Genomic DNA, 25826 nt, shown 5'->3' on the forward strand with positions numbered 1-25826 from the left:
TGTTTCTGATTGATAGATTTGTATAAGGCTGAGTTTCTGATTAGTTCTGAGATATGAATGCTTCAAAATGTAGGAATAAAAAAAAAAAAAGGACTTTCTGAAAATGAAATGCAATATCCAATTCAATTAAAAGAAAACGCTATGATCTGGAATTGAACCAAGACTTTGGGATAATGTTATTTATTCTGTGCCAAGATTAGTAGATGTTTTCCAAAATGCCAGTTTACTTGGATTTTATGGAAAAATTGACCTTTTCACCCAGAACAGAGGCTGCTAATTTTATTAAAGTTGTTAGATATTTCCTCAGAGTGCATCCATGCCAATTCTAGTATTTCATTCCCCTGTTTTCATCTCTATTCCACTTGCATGGAAGTGGCTTGACAAAGCTATAACCATGGCATTGTTTCCTGCTCTTTCCATATCCACTGCCAATGTATTTCATTATTGGAACTCTGAAAACACTGCGGAGACTCGGAAAAGTGCTGCCCATCCAAAGCTGCCCTCCTCCCGATGGCCATAAGCCCCTGGGTCAGGTAATGGGCACCACGATCATCCCAGAAGAGTCTGAATCAACTCAACTGACAGGAGATGAGCCAAGCCTGTCAATTCATATGGCAGCTTGAGCTCATCATCTGTATTTACATAGTTCCTCAATCAAACTCCTGTGCTCTGTAAACTATGTTTATTACCCTTCTTACAGGCTGATACGGTTTTCCAGTTTGCTCTCCTTACAGTAGAAGCAGAGATCTACTCTTGATAGCTATATTGTCCCTTAATTCTCTCTTTTAAGAGGGAGGGAGCAGTTATTACTTGCCAAACCAGCACATGTTCACAGAGAGAGTGCGGTCAAGTGGTCAGGAGCAGAGCTGATGTTAATTAGCAATGAAATGAGGAATGAACCAGCATTAGCCCTGAGACTAATCAATGGGAAAATCACTCCAAGCAGGCAGCTTAATGAAGTACTATACAGCTGTTTATTTTTAGTCTGTTTTAGCCTGACAACAAAATCCCGATTAATTAAGAAAAAAAAAAAAAGTCTTTCTAAAACGTATTTCCTTGTAGAGCCTTGCTAGAGCTCTGATTTGTTTGGCTTTTCTATTGCATTTGTCTATACCTTTCTCTGGCAATTAAAGGCCCAGCTAGAAAAATTAAAGCAGGTCAAAAAACCATGTACCCATCAGTGACACACGTTTGTCATTAGCATAACCTGCCACCTCACAGGTGGCCCATTCAGGGCCCTTCACAGCACTTAACTCCCCACCCCTCTGCAGTGGCGGCCAGAGGGCAAACCATCCTGGTCCCCAGCCTGCTCCTGCCACCCCTGTGCTGGAGATGGACTGGCAGAGGGAAGGATGAATACCGCGGCACAATTTGGGTGAGGCAGCCTTGGTCCTCTTGGTCAGTTGTCACAGAGCTCTACTGGGACCCTGGATGAGGACACTCATGCATGGTGTATGTTTCAAAATCTGGGCTTTGCTCTCACTATGACGCGATTCCTCGCACACAGAATAGATGCAACAGCACTTCCCAAATGTTTGCACTGGATAATCACAGGTGAATCACATGCTACCTGCCAAATAAGTCCCTAACCAGGACATCTGAGGATGACAAGCAAGCAGCCACCCCACTGACTTCTTTTGGGCACCCCTGTGGGGTCCCCCCAGCATCTCCCTTTTAACTAAATCCTGTGCTTCCTTCATGCAAAACTCAGCATTTTCTAACAAAGGTGGGTTTAACACAGTTTGAATATGTTGATGGTAGAAGAGGCTGGGGAAGAAACTTGGGAGCTAAAGCCTTTTCCCCATAACCCTATACCAGAAGGCAGCACCATGATATAGTTCTTGCTTTAACTAGCTGAAAATATATTTCAGTTTAAGATACAGCAACAGTGAAAAGCAAAAACTTGGAGGTTTTACTTCATTTCCTTCTCTTGAAGACTCCAAATTCACTTTTTGGTGCATTCCTGCACAACAACATGGCATAAAATGGCATTTACATGACAGGAAAATTAATTATGGTTTTGACTTGACACTATAAGCAGGAATTTTAACACCAACAGTAACATGAGTCGGAGACACAGAGGGGTGACAACTCTTCTGCACAATCCCCACCCACCAGAATAGAAACAGGCACAGGTAAAAGGTCGATTGAAACCAGCTTTTATAGGAATTTTTCTTTTTTTTAACTGTGTGTATTAGACAATTCATTGTTTGTTTGATCAAAGTCCTCTCATATGCCAACAGAAGCATGATTTGGGGAGAGGAGTTTCTTAATCTTTCCAAATACAATCAATAAACCACCTCTGAAACTGTGTCAAAGAAAAACATGGGAATGAAAAAAAAAAAAAGGACAGTCTTATGCAGGTACATTCTCTGAGCTACATGTACATATGTGTCTTTATAGACTTTTCTTGTCTCTCTGTATATTGCAATAAACATCATTCTGCAACCTTTTAGGCAAGTACTGCCTAAACAAGAGCTGGGTGAACCACACGAACTGTTCTTCCCCAGGAAAAGAAGTAATCTTTAAACTGATATTATCAGCCCCTCTGTGACAGAGACAATTTCGAAGTCAAATTCACCTCCTGAAGATGGAGACATTACAGTAAATGTATTCATTAGATCTCAAGTGACAAGCCTTAATTAAAATGTACTGTGTTTGCAAAACGAGAACCAAAATTGAAGACACTCAAGTACAGTAAATATATCTTTTGCATTGAGCAGAGCAAGACAGACACTAGCTTCCAGTTAACACTCAGCAAAAGAAAACACTATAAAATGAATACTATAGATAAATTTCAATAACATATATATTTGCTAGAAAACATCCAACAGAGCATACATACCGTAATATAAATTCAGACAGACGTGTCTGCGTTCTTAAACACAAATGAAGTTTCTTAAAGACTCTATTGTATATATAAAAAGCAAGTTTTACCAGTTTTTCTTCTTTAGTCATTAATTCTGCAACCTGCTGAAATAAATACTGCTAATGCTTTTCACTTCAATAACTCCATTCATGCAAAGATCACAACATTTCACAAACATCGGTTAAATAAACTGCCTTGTGGGAGAGGCAATGGCTATAAAAGAAGTGACCGACTGCTAGGGGGTAGAGGTGGAAGATCATACCTGTTAACAGCACACAGTTGGATCATAAATTTCTCAAGCCTAGCACATGCCATCGCAGTAGAGGAAAAAGGTGTTTGTCTTTTTTTAAAAGCACACATGAACATGTAAGTCTTGCTACCAAAACACAACCTGATTGAAAAGACCCACTATTCTGATTGATTTTCAACTTGGTTATGATCATTTGCAAAGGAAGTGAAGGGGATTATCAAAGCCAGCCAAAGGTGCTTACTTGCAAGACTTGATTCCATCCAGCTGAAAAGTTTGATTTTCAGAAAGCTCTCTTTTGGGGGGTAGTGGGGGAGAAACACGGGGAAGAGCCACTGTGAAACAATTTTTTTAAAAGTGCAGACCTGAAAAACAACATCACTAGCCAGGTAATCCCCTTTATAGACTGATTTGATAGCTCAGGGAAAGCTAAACAAAGGCACAATGCTCTGCAACCACAACAGCTGGGTTGGAAATTGCTGCAGATTGTTAGGAGGAGCTGCAAACTAGAGATAGGCAATGAAGAGGTTAGAAATGATAGGTTAAAAAAAAATAAAAAGAGAGACAAATTACTCCAAAGACCATATTCTTTAAATCGTTGAAGCAAAACATGTTTATTTGATTTGTTTGTATGCCTATTAAAAAAATGCTACTTTGGGATTCTAGGAACCCAGTCTGTCAATTTTTCAGCTTCTGCACTTTCATGGTTGCTTAGAGCTGTTTAATGCAAATACACTTCCAATAAGAGATTTCATGCCCCTAAATTACACCCAGTTAAGGGCGAATGAAAATGTAAGGTAAATAACTATAATCAGCCATATTATCTTTCTCTTGGCACCTCTCACTTTACAGGCATATTTAAAGGCATCTCTGGGGTCCTATCCTTTTTAACAAGCGGCAGCGTATTTCCTGGAATATTACTTACGGTGCTGTGCTGTGAACATTACACAGGTTAAAATGTTACCTAGAGACCTAGAAAGAATTGCATCTGTTGCAGAGCCACGCTTGTTGCCATGTTTAGGAACATCTGAAAAGATGAAAGAAAATTTCCAACTATGGGATGAAAAAGAGACTAAGACTGCTTAAAGTCAAGCTTTTGCGTGTGATGCTATTGATCAACACTGTTGGGGTGTAGCGATTCCAGGCAAGAAAAATGAGACTGTGCACTTCTGGTATTCACTGAGGATGTTCTGGAAAGCACTCAGGATTTCAGTTAAAAAAAGAAAAAGTACAGGAACTTAAAAGTATTTCACTCTCACTGTTATTTTTAAGCTAATAAAGACATGCTTGAAAAAGAAAGGTGATCTGAGCATAGCTATTAGCAGCCTCACAGTCCCTTGCTGTCTCCATGAAAAAGTATAAAGTGATAAGCAATAATCAAGGAGTAACTAATTACTCACTTGGCAAAGAAAATACAGAAGAATGGGAATCTTCAGAAGGAACTATATCCCCAAAGTCCTTCAAAACAAATTTGGATTATTCTGAGTGAGCTCAAGTTTGCAGTTGGACACTCTTTTGCTTTGTTTTACAGTAAGATGACTTTAGAATTCTACTAATAAATATTCTGCTTCAGCTAAAAGTGAAATTACTCAGCACTGACTGAGTTAAACCAGAGGACCTTTTTGAGAGAATAAACTCCTTATAATAAACAGATCAGTTTAGCCTGCCCCTTGCATACATCCCAATTGACACCATACCTCTATGCCACCAGCTTTGTATTATCTAAGCTATTTTTACATAATTAGCTTGCAGATCTCCTTAGGCTGAGGTTCTGCATTCTCCTAGGAAGAAAATTTCTCCTCAAATCAAATTTCACATGGTCATTTGTCTTTTGTGAAGCAGCCCACAACGTTCTCAACCAGTTTATTCCTCTATGCAGCACCAGTGGAAAGTCTTCCTTGACAATTTACGTGATCCTTGCTTATGTAAGTTGTGCTAGACCCTGCGTAGAAATGGATTTCCTCCCACGTGGTTAAAGAAACTGTTGGGGAAAAAAAAGTAGGGGCTCAGGAAACAGATGCACAGCTCTTTTTTTGTGCTTCTGGTACGTGAGGTAACCTTTGGAAAGTCACATTTATCTGAGCCTCAGTTCTCTGTCCATAAATGGTTCCAGTAACAGCCTCACAGGGTGAAGTCCACTTTTCGTAATCCTCAGACGAAAAGTGCTGAAGAAGAACAAACTAGGACAAATAAAGGGCTGCTCTGGTTAGGGCGCATCAGGCTGCTAAATCCATCAGTCCCTAGGACAAGTCTTTCAAAATTACCATGGTATTTCTGCTATCACAGTGAAGCAATGTGGTAGAGCCTCCCTGATCTTTCATCAGCTCGGGAGTCCCAGAAATACCTGTTGAGTTCCTATGAAACATGGTCAGACTGAAACACAGGAATGTTTGATTTCTGCTATGGGCTCAGAGTGTAAGCCATTAATTTATTGATTATAAATAATAGCTATGTTTTCCGTGGAGCAGGGATTTGGAACAAAATATTGAAAACCTATACAATTGTACTAAGAAGAGTACGGTTTTTCAGGCAGCCAGATACATACAGACCTACTTTCCCACACTCTTCCAGTACCTGCTGCCTGCCAAGCACCTTCTCTGATCCATACAACGCTGCTGATGCCACTGCTGGAGAACCATCTCTTCACAGTGCTGGGAATGAACATACAGCAAGCTCCTGACACACAGCAGAGCTTCACAAAAACATCAAGATGCAAGTTCATGGGAAAGAAAATACAGATGACTACTTTCCCAAGAGTGCTGCAGAATAGTACACCTTAAACCTCATTAAACCCACTACGTAAATGCAAAACCAGCTCCAACCAGTTCTTTTCTCTTCAACGTGTTTTATCTACAATTTCTTGAATGTAGCTGGAAATGTGACTTTCAAATATCCAGGTTTTTGCTGCATGCTCACCTAACCCTTATCTCAGCACCTGACAGAAGGAAGCTGTATACAAGACTTTGATTTTTCTTTTTGAATTAGCAGACATTAAGCACCCAAACTCTCTCATAAAAGATCTGAAGCAGAAGCTACATAAAACATCCATGCAAGTAATGTTTTTTTTCACTTAATCCAGACCTTAATGATCAAGAGATATCAGAAAAGTGTCAAAGGAGATAAACCCATTTATCCCTAATAATGCATCTACGTTTCCTTGCCAGCAGCAGCTGATCTGGGAGCTTCATTCCTGCACCAGGGATATACAAAGACCTCAAAACTTAAATGTCAATACAATACACTTGTTGATTCACTGGGAAAAGTAAGTCATTGTGTACCAAGTTTCTGTTACATCAGTGATGCTTCGAGGCTCCCACGATAAACTCTGTAAATAAAGGTGCTGCAGGACAAAGCACAATTCTTTTTTTGTCTGTTACAAGGCATGTTTTCCTTTGCTTTCTGAAGGGTGTAACAGCCCATATTTCATGGAAATGGGGATCAAGAAGTTCTAGGAGGTATCACCATACAGACCCCACTACCATAACACCAAGGAAACATTATCATCTCTCCCATGCTGCCTTCTCTCATACCCTCCACAAAGGAAACAACTCGAGCAGTGTTTTGTTTGTGTTGTAAACAGAGACCCTGTGGTTGTGATAGAGAAGCAAGAATGAAGTCAAGCATGCACTCACTGCACAGGACCAGATCTGTGACTGGGAAGATGGGGGGAAGTCCAAGTAATCATTTCAGACTATCCCACAAGAAAACCCTGCCTGGAGCACAGACTTGCTGTGCACTGGCTGTGGATTTTGACAGATTTCAATCGATAGAACCAAAATAACCTGAAATGACCGAGACAAAGTCACTTAAACTCATTGAATAGCTGTCCATGACTCCACTTGAACATTCTTTTGGGGGTAAAATGTTAGCACTGATGTTACAGAGGACTCCATTGTGTTAGAAGCACAAAGCCACTCATCATACTTCTTGCCACAGGACTTCAATAAAAATACCTAAGCAAGGCCCAGCCACAAAGAAACTGAAAGATAAACACCTAGGATTTCAAACAGGATTTAAAACTGCCTGGAAGCCACTGTTCAGATGCTCACAGAGACTTGCTCTGTTGGAGCCAACACTTCTACACACTGTACGAAAGAGATTAGGCTGAGTGCTACTGTCTTCAGGTCCAAGGACACCAAATGGTGTCTGCGGGCTGCAAGACAAAGGTATAAACACCTAGGAAGAGGCCATCTTTCACCAGAAGGGAATATAATTTTCTGATCACCCAGAGATAATGGTGATTGTACTTTGTGGACATCATGATGTGAGAGATTTCAAGCAGGCTCCTGAGTTGCAGACTAGAGGGAGTGACCGCAGGCACATATTTTTAGATAAATTGTGGTTACCAACTCTTAGCACACGTTCTTCCTCTTCACAATCATCAACTCCATTTTGGAGGGTTTCAGCCATCAGCTGTTCCTCAAACGTCCCTTAATCAGGCAAAGGCAATCAGATGTCTCACTGCCTGGCACTATAGTTCTCAACAGGAAAGGGCAAGGAGAGAAGTCATCTGCATATCTCAGCAATTTGGCACTTGCATCACCACTGCATTTTCAGTTTATTTAGTGCCTATGAGTAACTAGAGAAAAAAATAATATGAACTTGTATTCCACCTCACTGCCTGACAGGTATACCCCTTCTTAAGAAAGCCCACAAGCCATTCTAGATCACCTAAACCCTACCTTTTCCTTTAGTCCTGAAGGAAATATAACAGGGATTGCAAATTTTATCCCATTAGAGGTAGAAGTTCTCCCACTGATTTCAATAGGACATAGATGATCCAAAGAAAAAGAGCTGTCTCTTAAAATAACAGATGGATGAGTAATTCCAGAGGTTTCACAGAAGGCTTTAAGCCTGTATTCATGGATATTAACAGCATTTCAACCAACCAAAAGCATAAAATTCATCACCAGAGCTAAGTATCACCTCTGTCCTTCCCACTTCTAAACAGTTCAATAAATGGCTCCATTGTTTTCTGACTGGCATTGTATAGATCACAGCTAGAGCCAGGTTAGAAGAAGCAACACCACACATCTATGAGACACTTGAACATGTTATAGCCCTCGGCCTCAGTTCTGCAACAGTTCTGCTTCTTGGTAAAAGCAGGATTTAAGTTGTCCCAACATAAAGAGTTACATAGCTTTGCTTGTCTTATTTTCACTTTATTTCAGTTCTGTTTCTCCCTTAGTCTCATTATGTTTTGCATTTAAAACCAGACTGCTTATTTTTATTGTTGCTTTCTTCTCATTTCCCATTAGTTTTCAATTCCAGGTCACCAGCACAGTCAATGGGGAACTTTGGCTCATGGATGATGGAAAAGATTCTTACAGCCAGTTATTTTTTACATTTTAAGATTCATTGAGAAATAATGAGTTATAACAGTCATAAAAGCTGTTGCTTTTGCCAAAACAAAGTTCTAAATAAAATGTTTAGCAAACGGTTGCCATTGTTCCTTTAAAGGGCAGCAAAGTGAAAGAAGTGACACTGACAAGAAAAAAGTCATCCTCCCCAGCTCCCTTTCGCAGCAGATAGGCCTCAGCTCCTCACTAATCATCTGCCATTCAATGAATTTTGCATCTTTAAATTGCAAAGCATGCACTAGAAGTGAGGGAAAAGCCTGTGCACAAACTAAGGCTCCAGCTCTTCCCTTCTGTTCCTAGGCCTCGGACACACAAGCTGATAAGAGGCAAGCTGTGGGCTGGATGTGCTCTCAGGTATCAGCATGCTAACCAGCATCGAAGCCTTGACTTCTTTTGCTTGGTTGGTTTGGAATATTTGTTTGTTTTGGATTTTGGTATTTTTCTTGGGGTAGGGTGGTGGTGGTACTTGGTTGGTTTGTTAGTTTTTTGGTTTATTTTTTTGAGGTAGGTGTGTGTTAATTCCCACCTCAAACTGTGTCACTACACAGCTTGATAAAGAAAGGAGGTTACCTGTGCATTTTAGACTTCTTCACAGTGTTGTTTGCAGACAAGTATGGAGGTCTTCACTACTTTGCTTTTTGTTCTCCTTTTTTTTTAAAGTACCTTTAAAGTGGATTTTCCACATTTGCAGTGTTTCCTGTGTACATGCTTAGAAACACCCTGATCCTCAGAGGAGAAACTTTGTGACCACATCAAGGCTGGCACTCTTCTCTCCCAATTCTGCACCCAACTACCACTAGACGGATGCGCCTCTACCAGAAACAGGATTTTTTTTTTTCCATGCTATGCCTTACACTGAAGTCCCTTGGGTCTTTGACTGAAGGCCACCTAGATGATAGTAAAACATTTCATAGCAGTTTTTTTTTTTTAAAGACATATCCCAGCCACACTTAATTCCCCTCACAGAGGTGATTTTCAGGAAATGAGAGTGTTACTGTTGAGCACATAACAAGGTGCTCCTTTTGCCAACATAGTCCCTGCACGATCAGCATCTCAGTCACTGGTTTTCAATGTGTTTTGAAGTCCTCTTAGTAAGGAAAATGCTAGGTACCACAGACATCTATGTGAGAAATATGAAAGATATTTAGTGCTGTGGTCTTGGACAAAAACCTTTTGCTAGTACTTGAATCCTGGTTCGTTATGTGCTATTGGTATATTCCATCTTTGTTTCAAAATAAAACTACACTTTAAAGAGCAAATGGGATATCAGGTAGGCCACAAATCTAATACACAGGTTTTAATTTTTTATATAACTAGGAAATATTTTTAAAAAGAGAGTTCAAGAAATACCTGCCTTCAGAAGATTATGCTGTTACCTTTCTGCACACTCAACCACCTCATAACAGCCATAAAAATAACAGAAACTGAGATGAGAGAAACACTTCCAAAATCCCTGGACTCCTATTTAGTGACTGTAGATGCAGTTGCAACACTTTGACAATTTGCATGTTTAAACTTGCCTGGATATTTTCGCTTAGCAGTCAAATATGCTCAGGAAGAGAAGTTTGACAAATAGATAAAACCAGGAGACTTGCCCTTTAAACCTTTTTTGAGTAAATTCTTTTCTACCAAGGCAGAAGGAGGTAGGCACCCTTAAAACCCAAAATACTTTGCTTATTTAAAAATAGCAGTAAGGTGGCATTTAACAAGCTTTGTTCACAGGTACTTTTATGAAGCCATAGGACAAAATTAGCATGGCCCTGTGCTCACGTGAAACAATTTATATGGGAAGGGCACAACTGCAGCCTTCATGCCACCAGACCAGCTAGCCTGCCATGTGTTGCAGTGCTGGGAGGGTGCATCAGCAGCAACGCTGAGTTTCTACTTTGAAATGAAATTTTTCTACTAAGCCTAAGTGACTTTGGATCCCAACTGCAGTAATAGTTGTGATCCCCATCAGACACTCCTCCACCCCAAAGACAAAAACCATGATGTTAAAAAATAAGCAACTTCCTCCAGCTGCTAAATTATGAGGGCTTAGATTTTGGTCATACAACTAGTTTGCAGATGTATGATAACTACATGGCTAGTATACACTTACAAATCCTGGGACTGCATCAGCAGATCGGCTAATTGTGTTAATTAGCTATTTGCATGCACAATTACCTGATTTGTACAAGCAGTCAAGGTGATCATACATGTAAATTAGGCATGAATTTGCACAATTTACTCATCTGAAAATCTGCTATTCTACTTATTTTTAAGCACCAGAGATCAACAGCTACAGAAGACTCTGGTGAATTACTGTCTTTATGGTTCATACATTTCCCAACTTTTACACTCAGTGTGGGCAAGCACACTTGCACGTATGGTCACACAACCATGTATGCAGAAATGGGCACGTCACCATCAAATAAATTCATAAAAAGAGAGTGACCTGCATCCCCATACAGACAGAAATTTACTTCTTATTTCCTAAAGGTCTTATTTTCCCCTTTATCTCTTCAGTGCTGGGAACTGCTGAGCTTAACAAAGTAAACTTGAGTTTACTTATCACAACAAGCTCAGGAAGCTCTGCAAGGAACAGAAACCCAAACAACTTCAATGCAAATACTCAACCTGAAGCCCTGAAGACTGCTTAACATTTAAAGCCCCACTGCTGCCATGCTGACTTGCTGGTTAGGGGGTTTCAAACACAAATGGGTCATCTACATTTAATGTGAAGTTATAACATAGCTTGCCAAACAAACGGATGTTTATGCCATCGTGGGGCTGTTCAGGGATTCCAGAGTGGAACACATAGCTATTATAAAAAGCAAATTCTCTGAAAATTGCACACCTACCTCCTCCCCTCCTGAGGTAACATCTTTAGCTGAAGAGGGGTTTGGGATAGCACCATACGGACAACAAAAGCCCAAGGATGGAGTAATGCAGTGCAATCTCAAATATATCTCTGCCTGTTTCAAGTGGCAAGGTAATCAAAAATTTTCCGTTCACCAGGGGCAATAAAAACACTAGTTCAGCCAAGAAGAAACAAAACCCATAAGCTGATTAAGGCTAACACCCACATGTTCATATCAGAAAAAAAAAACAAACAACCCCCCAACCAAATGCTTGATATAACATAGTCAAATAGAAGGTTAAAAACAGGTCTCCAATCTCAAGTGCTGTGCATCTCAGAGTTTCAGTAGCTGTGGTCATTTACAGGACTTCCTCAAGTAGAAACAACACTTGTGGTTAGAAACTATAAAGTAATCCTGATAACTAGATCTTATAGAGAGGTTCAAACTCTGCTTCTGTCCCTCAGCACACATTAGTGGAAGATTGTTGTGCCATTGTTTGCAGCTTCTTCCCTTCTTAAGTAGAAGATGCTCCCCGGCCTAGACAAACTCTGCTTTAGGCATGTAGCTCTTTCCATCTCACCTTTTGTCCTCTCCTCATGAGCAGTCACTAAAACTAAAGGCCCTTCCAGCCAAAGGTCCTGGGGCAGAGCTGTTAATGGCTTCGTGTACACAATTCATATAGCAACACAACTGTCAAATTTACTCCTCGGTTTTTTCATCACTTCACTGTGTGGTGTAAATGTGTGTAAAACAGTAGGGACCTCTGGAAGAACATCGGGGCTGCACTGAACAATTTCTGATGCAGCTGCTGATGGTTAACGGGGCAGGACAAGTGTTTGCAGTGTTGCACCTCAATGCCCTGACTGATTCACCACCACCACTGGAAAGGAGTCCAACTCACTCTCTAATGTCTGAATATTTATGTAGCCCACTGGCTTTAAGGATGGTGCCACTAAAGACTGAGCTAGAACCACTTCTGTATCTTTTCGGTAAAGCAGCACATTTTTCCTATGTTACATTTAACAAAGGAGGCGTGCTGAATGTCTACTTCCTGCAAAAGTACTATAGATAAATATAAGTACTATAAATACATTCAAAATAGGAGTCAAGTTGCAATTCCACATCCAAATACAAGTCAATCCCTTTGAGACCTAGGGAATAGAGGAGAGCCAGACCCAGCTCAGCCCAACACTCCTCCCTGGCAATGCTCCCCAGGCACATGTGTTCAAATGTGTTTATCTGGGAAGGCTCAGGTCAGTTCAGTGCTGTAGGAGCATCTCCCGCAGCTGGAACATCCGAAGCAGGTAGCGCTCCATGTTGTAAACTGCTCATGCAGCAGGACTGAGAAAAAGGCATCTCCTGGTCACCGGCTGTTACCGACTACAGGAAAATGAAAATACAGCATCTCCGCACCTGTTCACCTGATGGTGAAGGAAGGAAAAGCCATTACCGAGTGACAGGAGACGAAAAACCAAAATCCACTTCAGCAACTCATCCCAGCACTGGTGATTAATCTCACACTCCCACAGCCTGATGCACATTAACCAGATAATTAATAATTTCTTTAGGGACTCCAGCTCGGCAACTGTTTTATCAACCTGCACAACATTAGGAGAGAAATGCTGCATTTGTGATCAAACTGCTGGAACTACCGATATGTTCTGCAGGAACAGGAAAGGCTTCGGAGCAATCTGTGAGCCCAGTTTTACAAGTAACTGTAACATATGTGCAGAAATCAAGGCTGCTCCTTTATCAGTGCAATCACCAGACTCAAAAATCTGAGCAAGATCAGCATGACAAGAATAATTAACAGCAATGACCAACTCCCATCCAATACCTATCTTTCCCCAACAGAAGTGCTTCTCAGTACTTTTTAAAACACATTTTGCTTGTTGCAGTAACACAGTATGTCAAATCATGCACTTCCACTATCCTTGGTATGAATAATAAATCAGACTCATTTACCTTACCACCAAAAAGGTAAAATATTAAAAAAAAATAGTATTTAAGTGTCATGAGATGTGTGAATTCTACCAGCCAAAGGCTTTCAAACAATTCAGTGCAGAGGATGGTCACACTTTGCATAGCTCTTGCTAACAACTTTTTGCCACCCTCTGTGCACTCACACTCCATGCTCAAGGACAGTCACACAGGATCTGAAACACAATACCAAAGTGCTGGCACCACATTATCTCCCCCAGCACTTAAAAATGGACTGCTGAGAAAAATCATGGTAAGTATTCTTTCTGATATTAAACTCTCCAGTGTGTTAGATATATGTCAGTATCAAGTGATTAAGAATGACTGATAATTAATAAATCACATCCATGGAGAGTGACCGGGTATTATTTCTTTCAGCCTCTGAAAAGAAGAGCTAGATTCACACTTCTGCCTAAGCATTTTATCTTTCCAAATTAACAATCCTGTGTAACTGCTGCTAGCAAGGAGATGTTCCTTTTTTTTCAGTGGTCTTCAAAATAGTAAGTTATTTGGGCTGCTTTTCTACTAATACTTTATTGTTATCATTACTGTGCAGGTAAGGAAAGAGAGACCCATTATGTGTGAGAGTCTTAAAGCTTCCCCACCACAAACAGAGTGGGTTCCTAAACACAGCTTTAACTTGTCCTTTCATCACACAACCATTCTTCCACCTGGAAGAAGCTGCAGCTTTTGGCTACAGCTCAGCAGAGTATCTGCTTTCTAAAAGATATTCTGCTCTTTACACTCAGGTCGTGGAAACGGGCCCATGCAGAGCTCCAGCGTCAGCCATGTACATCTGCAGGACTGACCAGATATTTCTACATGCATATCCAAAAATGATACATTTCCTCCAAAGTTTGTTCTAAGACTAGGCTAGTAATAAAGAATGCTTTTTCTTCTAGTCCTTAATAGGGCTTAATTTGTATTTTTCTTTCATATAATATTAACTGAATGATGTAATATAGCAATTTTTTAATCATGTGCTTTAGTATTTATACAACTCTGCTCACCGTATTATTTGAGCCCCTTCATTTTCATAGTGTCAGTTACCATTATTCCATTAAATTAAATCCTTTTACAAGCATCTTTTTATAAACATGCACTAGAGATAACATAGCCACATGGTGAGGATTCAGAGACTACAGTAAGCAGATTACACCTGTCTTGATTTTCAATGTAGCTGTCGGCAGAGTATATTCTCCCATCAAACTGCACACAGATCTCCTCATTAAAGCTACAGGGGAGAATAATTACAGAACAGTACATTGCAGTTTACCAATTGGTCTTGCATACATAATGGCCTATGAAAGAAAAATTGCATCCTCCAACAGCTGGGAAAATCTTTAAATTGTTATTAGTATTATTATAAAATAGCCAACATTTTAAACTATCCAATAACTTGCCTCCTGTATGCAAAGCAGACAGATAGAGGTGATCAGGTCCAAAAAGGTCTTCAACTCCCAGCCCATAAATATAATTATTTTTCCCTTTGCAAACACTCCATTCCCCAACCTTCTGTTCCATAGCAAAATCCCTTCCTTCTGAGAAATTATGCTGACTGCAGAGTAAGCCTTGAAAGCAAATGGGTGGTTTTCTGGATCTCCTAAGCCTTGCTGCTGAGCGTAAAGCATCACGTTTCCCCACATCCTCACTCCTTGGTGGGGAAAACAGTGAGTCCGTCAGGTCCCCACCATCCTTCTCCCAGCAGTCAGGGGAGATGGGGGTCTCAGTGGCAGCCTGTTATCTTCAGCCACATCTGAGCCTTTCTTTGGCACCACCAGCAGGTCTTGCTTGGCAGCTGGCTGCTGAGGTGCTGCCTGCCCCAGACAAATGGTGCTGGGGAGGCTGCAAACATCTCCAGGTGGTGCAGAAGGGAGCAACCTCCTGGTGTTTCTGTCCCTGGCTTTTCACACTCCAGAGCTGAAGCATCCAGAATATACTGAACTGGTAGTCCTGTGGAACACCAGGAAAAGTGATTTTTTACCTGTGTTGATACTTAAGACATGTGACCCGTGTTAGTGTTAATGGATAAAAGGCAAATCTATTTTTGGATGTTATTTGCATTCCAAGATCCCAACTGTTAGGACCTTCAGGCCAGTCAGCAACCAAACCCATCACTCTTCAGGCACCACTTCTAAATACCAGCTCTTACTCATCACACAACAGACAACCTAAGAGAAAAAAACCCAGATATGAGAAGAGCCAAATTCTTCAGATGAAACAAAGCCAAGTTAGCTTTGCTAACTTTTCTTGCTAGCCAACAACCAAAGCATCCTAAAGCCCCTGCAGGACATCCTGACATGTTTGCCTACTCTGCTAAACCAGGAGCTAAGAGCTGAGAACTTCAGCAACAAGAGAACATGCTGCTGGACCAGTCTCACATATTCTGGTTCTCCCAAAAGATTTTCACAGGATCAAAGACTCCAAAAGAGACCCTTTTGTACAAGGAGCCCCACAGCTACCTTTTCCCAGCTCTGAGGAACAGAGACAAAAGCCACCTCGGCACGCAGAGGGATACTTACCATGTAAATGCATCTAACTGTTTGCAGCATTAAAATCACTGAACAAAATCGCTCTGTGAAACGACTCTCAGTACCAGCACTGCAAAGGATTTGCTGCTGCACTTTACCCAGCTGCACCTCCCAGACGAGCTGGCACGCTGCAGGCTTTCTTCCAGTCTCTCTCAGCTCATTACTCGTAACAGGGACACGCTGACGACAGAAGCAGAGTGGAAAACTAAACGGAGCAGAGCCTGCTCTGGCCAGCAGGCAGCCCACCACCAAGCCAGTTGCTCCTATGGACTAGGAAATCTTTGAGGTTCTCTTAGACAACTCCCTGTTTGCAAGGCTGCACCGCATGCTCCGGGGTTAGCTGGCAGCAGGCAAAGAGAGATCACCCAGTCTGACCTCCTGTGCAAACACTGCCTGGTAACCTTCACCCATTTAAACACTGCTTTCAACTCAGCAACTCCAGCACTTTTTCTAATTAGCAAGTTCGGGTAGAGAAATTCCTGGGCATCTCAATCACTGATTATTTTCCACAAAGAAAAGGGAAAAAAAAAAAAAAAGAAAAAAGATTGATATAAACTTTCTGTCTCTGGTGCAGACATCACAAATTTTGTTAACTTGTTCCTCGGGCCCCAGCAGGGGTAGAAACCACCCTGGGGCAACCACCAAGAAGGGTGTCCTCCACCAGGAGTTCTGCAGCAAAGTCCAGAGGCGACGACACATGCACTCAAGGATATTTTATTCTGGCCTTGACTCTGTGAGGAGGAGCCCAGAGAGACCTCCTGGGGCTTAGTTCGTATTTCAACTCTCCCTCACAGAGCAATCTCACAGTAGAGAAGTGAAAAATAGCTTTGCCATCAATTGCCACAGTAGTAAAGTTTAGCCCTCTGGGAAAATTTTCCTCGACTTCACTAGTTCTGGACCAAAACATTAATCAAATAAAGCACATTAGCTATTATAGCTTGTATTAAAAATATAAATACCTCACAAAAACTGTGCTTTCCAAGGATTAAGTTTTAGAGGTCTGTACATATCTTTTCCTTCCACTACTGTTCCCTGACACTACTGACCATGCATATTCAAATCATCCATTTAAAGGTACTCTGAAACAAAACAATCCTTTATTAATTCAGATTATATACTCCATGACTTTTCGGAAGAATTGTATGTCCAACGTGTCTTTACAAAATATAGTTATTCCACCTTCCTGTTCTTTCTAGAAAAAAAAGCCAGCCTGGCAAGAGGAGAGAAAACAGGTATAAGACTACTACTGACTAAGCCATAATATATAGGATTACCTGGAAATTACCAAATTAGGAACCTGGTTTTCCTGAATGGAGAGGGAAGGGTGAATCATATCCACCCCAGACAAAGGAAGGAAAAGGGGAAAAAAATTGTATCAATTGAGTGGAGAAACCTGTCAGATATTTCAGTAGATCAGGACTCTGGCTATGTATCGGAGAGGAGAAGCCCTGATCAAGTCACATGCCCTTTACTACAGAAGATAAGATGAAAAGGTTTCAAAGGAAACTGATGGTGACAGTTTCTTCATTTGTATGCAATGTGACATACCAGATCCAAACTGTTGGCTACTTTTTGAACTATTTGTCAGGGGAGAGAAATTATTATTTTCTTTTATATTTTACTTTCAAGAACTCTTAGTCATTTGGGGGTTCTCCCCCCCTGCTCTGTGTCCCGCCACCCTCTGTTTTATTTTTCAACCAGGATTCAAACATTCACCTTTGATGTAACATTTTTGCTGTGCATCAGAATAGCTATGCCAAGCTTCAGAAGGACAATTGAATACAGAGAACGAAAAGGATGACATCACTTCAAACATGAACTTTTAATAAAATTATCCTGAAGAAACATCCCTGGTGATGATTATTTTCTTTTCCCTGAATCTTCTGTTTTACTCTTTCCATGCATTTGCAACAATTCAAATTACTGCCAGGCTAGTGGCTGTAGTTGACTCAGAGCCATCAACTACTTACAAGCAGAAGTATTTCTCCCTGTTTCTCAGTGATTCTGACAACAAGGGTGTTAAATACAACACAAAAAAATAACTCTGTAAGATCACAAGTCGCATGTATAGCCAATAGGCTGTATAACAGCTATATTCACAAGGCAAATAAATAAACTGAGGACTTGTGACTAGCTCAGCTTCTCCAGGGCCAAGACTTGATGGGTTTCAGCCCAGTGTTCCCTGTTGATGTGCAAAATATGCAGTTGCTTGTTATGTTAGTAAACTTCCTCCAAATCATGCCCTTCTTTCCAAAAAAAAAAAGGTACCAAACACCTTGTCAAAGTTCATCTGTCCTAAAGAATGGCACTCAATATTCATGAGCCAACGATACGTTTAAGGTAATAACATTCTCCCTGAAGTGTTGTGAAACATTCAGAAACTGCAGTAGTTGCAGCCATGTAAGTATCTGAGACTGAGACAGCCAGACACGAAAAAATATGTTGCAGTCTCCTGCATGAAGGAGAAGGTACTCGAACCACAGGAAAGTGATACAACATTCACTTCTAGCTCTGGTACAGCCCAGTAGATCAAATTTTAAAGTTGTAGAATTTCTTTTTAAATGTGAAAAATATTTTAAATGTTTCAAGATCTTTTATAAATCCTTGAGAATCCTAGAATCATGCTAATAAGGGACGCTGAATTTATGGACTCAAGTCTAAGCCCTTTTAAACATTCAGGGTAAAGAAATAGCTCTTTCAACAATATTTTTCTCCATCAGCCCAAATATTTTTGAAGCAAATTTTTTAGAATACATAGCTTACATGTATGAGTCTACTGAGAGTTTACAGAGATATTTATAGAGAAATTACTGCAGTACAAAGATTTAGAATCACTTAGAAGGTCTTAAAAAGCATATGACAATACCTTTAGTGCATAAAGCTGCTGCCAGAAACTCCTGCCAGTGAGGTTTTTTCCCATACCATCACCTGCTCTCTGTCCATGCAGCCTAGACCTTCCTGAGGGCTGTCGTAACATCCCTTGTAGGGCAGCAAGAGGAAAAAAGCTGCACCTTCCCACCAGGTTCCCCAGCTCATCAGCCAGCCCTCAGGGCTCCTGCTCCAGCCCTGCTTTCCCAGAGCTGCAGCTGCAGTCCATCTGCATCTCCTCCTCTGACACAGACCAGAGCAAACATGCCTGCAGTTTCCCTTGCTACTGTACCAGAGCCTTGCATTTCATTCTTTTTATGTTCTTGAAGCAACACAAATCACAAAATCCAAAACACACATGAGGAGCAATAACTCTGGTGTGAGCCAGAACCTCTTCCACCTGTGCCAATACAAAGACCATTGCACTAGCAAATGCTTTAAGAGGTGTTTCCCCCTCCTCTCACCACCACCCCCCCCCCACCACCTTGTGATAAATTCTAACTCTGAATTTCAAAAGCTGCCACTAATAGAAAAAAAACCAATGGGATAAATCCCTCTCCTGGACACACAAGCACATGAAGTTTCACATTACTTGCAAGTGGCCTGAAGAGTTTGCACCCTGCCCACACATCACTACATGGTTGTGCAATGAGACTTCAGTTTGATAGGCACAGCCCCACAGCAAGCATCTGTGGTTGCAAAACACCTATGTAATTGGTATTCTAACCCACATTGCAGTGCATGTCCCTGCCAGCACATCAGATGCCTGCTAAGGGTGACCCTGGTACACACCAAACCAATACAAGAGTAAATCTTTAAGAGAAATATAAATTGAAAATCTAAATTCGAACTAGGCATCACAGATTATAACTATTTGAAACTGCTGACACATTCACATGGATTATGAAACCTAAAGAAGATGGTGGGGAGACCCTATAGGCATATGATATATATGTGTATATATATATACACACACACACAAACACACACACATATATATATATATATATATACACACCATACAGCAGTCTCATTATCCAGCTTCTGACACCAAACTTAAATGAAAAAATTACTCTTCCTTGGCTCCCCCAGCAGAGAAGAACAACATGGCAAGAAATCAGCTTTTCCAGGGGTGCTCAAGAGTTAAAGCCTGAGGAAGGTGGCCCCCTGAAGTGGCTACTGACCTGCATTAGGAGTCTGACAGGTATAGGTAGCTCTTCTCACACTCTCAGCAGGTGGCCTAGGCTTGAGCAGACTGAAGTGGATGCTGGTTCACCTGAGTACACAGCGTTGTAAGTAACAAAAATTCATCTCTTGCTGCAACTGTCCCTGCTACAGGAACAACAACTTCCAAAGACAGACAGGCTTTCAGTTATCATTAACTGAGTCAGCCATTCAGGGTCAGCTGCTACCAGTTATGAATCAGCACCATCAGGCTTTTCAAGTAGGTGTTAAAACCCAGGTGAAACTCATCCCCCCTTCCCCAGGTGCTAAGCAAACCAGTGTTTTACCCCTGTGGTGCTGGGTGGGCTTGTGGCTCCTGCCAAAGAAGTGGTGGAAGTGATGACTGCAGCTGGGAAGGCACAGATATACCCTCCACCATGGGAACAAGGGGGTGGGGGATAGCTCATTTTGTACTTTCGAGTAAGGCCAGTGGGTTTTCTCCCCTGTGTAGGTGTTGTGTTTTTGTGTCATGCCCAGGAGATGGAACAATTCAGACGTGCTCAATACCCTTCTCCCGCCCACTCAGTGTAACACCTTAGTCATCAAATCGTCCTATTGTGCTGCTCAATACTTTCTATAACAGTAGGAATATGAGAGTATGGCCAAAGATAGCAATGAACACACAAGGTAATTATTTTTAAGCTTGCTAATCACAATCAATAGTTTCTTAGCAAAACTGATGAGCTGGAGTTGGCTCCTATTTTTAACCAATGAGATATGCAGTCAAGACTTGAATTACACCATCGGGCAAGTCTCCAAACTCCTAACGACTGCCAGCCAAGAAAAGGATGGGTCCTTGGTGGGTCTTACTCCCTTCCTGAGCATGACATCAAAGTATTTTTTCCAGACACTATAAAGCCAGAAGTGGATTTTAACCGCTGCACAACTTCACCAAAAACACCAAACAAGAATCTAACTCTATGCATCAAAAAGGAGTTTAGAATTCTTAAAAAGCCTGAGGATGTTTGCTTGATGAGTTTGAAGTTTTGTAGCTGTCATGTAAAAGATAAACTCCTCGTAGAACATTGCCATGTGCCTTCCAGGAGTGTACAATTAGATGAATACAAGTTGAAGATTCATTAGAAAGCTCACGCCCTCTCCCTATTTTGGTAGGATTTTTCCTTAAAGTAATATTTCTCATATTTTGCTATCCCTTGATTTTTTTTTTTATTTTTTCTTTTTTTATTTCAAAAGCCCTAACTTTCTGTGTTCCTTTTGGGAAATTCCTCCATTCCCTGCCACTGTCAGGAAGGTGTTATACCCCCTACAACAGAGCCTAAAATCATTCCCAACATTCAGTACTGCAGCAATAATTCCTTCTTGGAAGAAGGAACATGCTTTCGTTTGTTTTGTTTCTTCTATCCTCTGATTAAAAGCAACAATGAGTCCAAAGGAGTTGTACAATACCATCAACTGTAATTGTTGCCTCTCACAACAAATGTGAAGGGGATCAGGAAACACACCCACCCTTGATTACTGGGAAAATATCAGGGATAAAAGATGTCAGCAGGGGCAAGTAATTCTGTTCATCAGCTTACAAAGACGAAGGTAAGAGAGACCAGCACCAGCCCTGCGTTCATTTACTGGGTGGATTTACAGTGGTTCGGAGGTTGCAGAATTACACAAGCAATTAACACTCTCTTGATTTTCCTGTCATAATCCTCTAGTCTAGGATATTTTCAACTTTTTTTCTGATGTCTGCTGCTAGATGAAGAAGGCTGAGTGATGAAGGTGTCCATGAGGTGTGTGGCTGGGTTGGCACCTCTCAAGGAGCAACATCAGGCCAGTGGTACAAGGAATGCTGCTGGCTGCCAGAATTTCCAGACACCTAACATGACCAATGCTCTCTGCACCAGGAGTGACACTGCTGTACTCAATGGAGCTTTTTGAAGCCTGCCCCCAAACATTATATGCAGTGTCACTGTTTATTAAAGATAACTAAGGCCCTAAGTCTTTATTTACTTCTGTTTATTGCTATTTTAGCAAGAATCACCAGAGAGCAGCTACGCTTCTGGTCCACCAGGGTTCTTTAATCACTGTTAGTAGGTAAAATCATGTGTGACAACTAATCCAAAAAGCAGATTATATTTATTTTGGCTACAGTGGCTTGCAATTCGTTAAAATCAACAAAGCCTTTTCATTAGCCCCCTGCTGATGTCCTAAAACCAGATATTTCAAGGGTCTCAAAGCACAGAGCTACACACATGCAGCAAAGCTGGGACTCACAGACTTGCTGTTGCCATACTTACTGTAAAATCTTATTAAAAACAACAGCAAACTTCTTATTTTCTTTCATAAAAGGGCTTAATTTATGATCTCAAATTCCAAAATCAAAATCTTAGAGGCAGGACTTCTTAAATTTCAAGAAGTATTAGTGAATCAACAATATAATTACCACTGAATTACTTGCTCAGGGTTGTGTGTTGTAAAAAAAGCTGTTGTAACACTGCAAGGAGTGAGATTACAGCTTCAACAAGTCTAAATATGAGCCTACATGCTTGCTGAGCCCCCTGCATCCTAGAACCACATTTGAATAACTGAATTTCTAGTTAACAGTGTGATCTTGCAAATCTCATTGTCTGTGATATCATGATCTCTGGCCATAATGTCCTGACGACCCTGCCTCAGACCTGCGATCATGACAATATACGTTTGGGATCCCAGGTGTTCAGAGTAGATCCATACAAAAGTTAAGAGTTCTGTCTCTTCTCCAACCTCACTGCTCTTCAAACACTGCCAGGAAGTTCACAAACCCAGACACAGCCTTACCATAACCAGCAAGGGCCACCATTCATCCAGAATAGGAAATTAATGCATTAGAAGGCCACATAATTGATTTTTAATATATATATATATATTTATATATATATATGACACCGATTTACATCAATCAATTTTTCCCTCTTTTGTTATGAATTCCCTGAGTAACATACACATTTTTGGTCACTGCCATCACCCCCTGTCGGACAAGTGACTTAAACAACACCCTTGTCATTGTGAAAAAAGCCACTCCTGACCTGCATTCTACCATGCAGACATATTTATTTCCCACAGCTGGATGTGGACATGGATCTGCTTTGCAAATTTTCATGTCTACTGCTGAAGTGGAGCTCCTTGTTTGTCCCCCAAGCACAATCTCAAACATTGTCAAGGCCGATTATTAGACATCACTTCACACCAGCCTTTTCCAGATCTGCAAATCTCCAGCGGTTTAGAGGGAAGCCAAGAGCAGTCCTTTAGTGAGAGAACCATTCCTAAACACACGAGCCAGCACGGTGCCAGGCTGCCCCTGAGACAGGAGGGTCACTTCATCTCCTGCCATGCCACTGTCCTCCAGCTGGCTGCAGCCCCTCTAAGTTCACACTCTAAACACAGCAAACCGTCTGCTAAAGCAGAGAATAAAATCCAGCCTGGAAGGAAAACCAAGATACAAAGCTTTTCTCCAATGGCTAATCAGAGTTTTGTCCACAGGGAAAACTGAGCCCCATCTGATATACAATTTAGTGCTTTGGCTCTCCATAATTAAAACTATTGTTGCCATGGCAATACAAAGGCTGGTAAAAATATACACCAGGCTAATGTCATGCCTCTTTGGTGATACAATTTGTTGTTCCAGCCTGGCTTGTGCCAGGATGGAACAAAACGTGACTCGAAAATAGTTGACTTGACGAGGTTTGTTATTTAGGAGTCAGATGCTGTGTGAGCTGTAAGACCACTTTCTCAGGCTCCGTAACGTGACCACTAATCCTGTTAAAGTCAATAGCAGTTTTAAAGATAATTTCAAAGACAGCAGTTTTGATCCTACACTACTAAATTTCTCAAAGCACCGTAAAGAAAGAAAATATAAAAAGCATATAGAGTATAATAAAGAACCAATCAGAACGATTAACATACGTATACTTAAAAATAGATACAAAATTAAAAGCAAAAACAAACACCCAGGGTTTGGTTGGCACTTACTTATTCATTTGAAACTGTAGTCTCTATTGAGCTTGTTATAATCAAGCAGGACTTAGAGGTCACCCAGTGACCTCTGAATAGCAGCAAGTAATCTGCTATTTATGAAATATCATAAAACATCACTCTTTCTCTATGGATACACACCTATATATGCATAACCCACACAGACACACCAAGAGGTTTTTTATAGGACAGGACAACAATTTTAGGAGTTTTGTGACTTGCAATCCAGTAATTTCTTCCTTATGTGGAAATCTCTAATCAGATTCCTGAGGTGCACAAGAGTCTACTCACGTGGAAAACTTACAGGTGCACCTGCCAGTTTTAAGCAGTTGTATGGGAATATCTGCTTCAACAAAAAGGTGAGCCACAGAGACTTAAGTAAGAATCCCATTAATGCCAATGTCTATTGACAACAGTCAGAGTTTTGCTTCTTTCTGGAACGGAAAGCTTCATATATGGCCCAAGCACAAACAAAGAGAGATGGCTGTGGACTGGAAGGTGGGCAAGTGCATGGGAGATCCACTCAAGGAAGAAGGCAGTGACTTTCTTATTTCACCTGGATTGCTAATGGCTCTTGTACTGCTGCAAAGCAAAGTATTTTCTGTTATCCAAATCCCAGCATGAAGTTTGTGCACAAGTGCTTTAGCTGCCATGTGGCCCCTGAAGGATCAATTACAGATGAGGGGACTGATGATGGAAGGTCTCTGGGACCATCAGTGTTAAGCAGCAGGACAGAGTAGGGGGTGTAGAATAAGAAAGGTCAGCAATGGTATTTATGGAGAGGGACCAGGAAGACCTGTTTCAGAGAACTGATACCACATGGAGACTCTTTTCTCAGGGAGCAGCCAAAAGAAACCTGGGCACTTCCCTAAGAAACAGATCCAGCACCAAAGTCCAAACAGTATGGTCCAGGGGATGCCTTAAAGGCAGACAGTAACTGGGATCATGATGATGTATGCCACAGCAATATAAAGAATTCAAAACCCAATGCTTTACCCCCCCACTGTTCTCCCCATAAGAAAGAGGAGGGACAAAAAAAAAAGGCATCATAGCAGTTGGACACATTGCTTTATACACTCCTGGAAAGAGTTCATACGGTCTGGTCATTAGCAAATGATAAAATTCTATAAAAAACATATGAGGCTATGAAAAAAGAATGGGAGGAAAAACTAATGGACTAGAAGAAGAACAATAAACTGGCAGATGGGAGGTCCCAGCTCAAGAAGAATTTGAAGGAATGGAGAGATGTATTCTTGGAAGAGAAAGGGTACATCAGGTAGCTGACATATTGAGTTTCCAGGAAAAAGGGGAGAGTATTAATGACAGTGCAGCTGACGGTTTCAGTAGCTACCAACGAAATGATTTGCCCTTCTTTTTCAGCTGAAGAGGTGACAGTGTGGATATGGCAGCTGATTTACATACATCATCATAACTTTCATAGGAATATCAAATTTCTTTATAAGGACTTGTAGTACCAGCTTTGCAGGTCAGTGTCAACGTCTAACAGAGCCACTAGAGACGAAGGGGAAGATTCAGAGGGGCACCGAGGTGGTTAAAACAGTGCTTAACCTGAATCTAATTGCCTAATTAAAAAAAGATTCCAAAATCTCCCGCTTCAGTAACTGTAAATGCATCAGGGCTAACATTTACGACCACAAAGATCACCAGAATCAATTCCTGCTTCCCTGGCAGCTGTGTGCCTGTCACCTCCCTAAACTTCACTGTGATCCGACACAGGCAACTCAACGGTGCCTTTGTTGTGAAGAGGCCCAAGGTGAGCTTGGACTACTACGATCACGCACTGATGGTGCCCTCTTTCCTCAGCCCTGCTTTTTGCCAGTGATCTCCAATATAAAATACACAAGTTCTGCCATAACAGAAGAGTGGCTTCTGTGCAAGGCATCTGTCCCCAGCTATTGCAAGAAGGCCAGCTGACTGCAC

General features: G+C 41.2%; 1 protein-coding gene across 28 annotated transcripts in view; it reads right to left on the reverse strand.

The window, feature by feature from the left end:
- ESRRG (estrogen related receptor gamma) overlaps window positions 1-25826 on the reverse strand; it is a 379094-nt gene that overhangs the window by 267750 nt on the left and 85518 nt on the right. For 3 of the 28 annotated variants that reach the window (XM_051782970.1, XM_051782943.1, XM_051782952.1), the window contains exon 1: window positions 15822-19137. The exons of the other annotated variants lie outside the window; for them this stretch is intronic. Coding sequence is in view for 1 of the 3 variants with exons in the window: in XM_051782943.1 (XP_051638903.1) it covers window positions 15822-15851 (30 nt within the window). In the remaining 2 variants the exon portion in view is untranslated. Of the gene's footprint in view, window positions 1-15821; window positions 19138-25826 lie in introns of those variants that run through there. 28 annotated transcript variants of the gene reach the window in all.

This window comes from Manacus candei, unplaced genomic scaffold (genome assembly GCF_025592945.1).
Source record: "Manacus candei isolate 608988 ecotype Guabito, Panama unplaced genomic scaffold, ASM2559294v1 h1tg000017l, whole genome shotgun sequence".
In the NCBI taxonomy this organism is placed as follows: Eukaryota; Metazoa; Chordata; class Aves; order Passeriformes; family Pipridae; genus Manacus; species Manacus candei.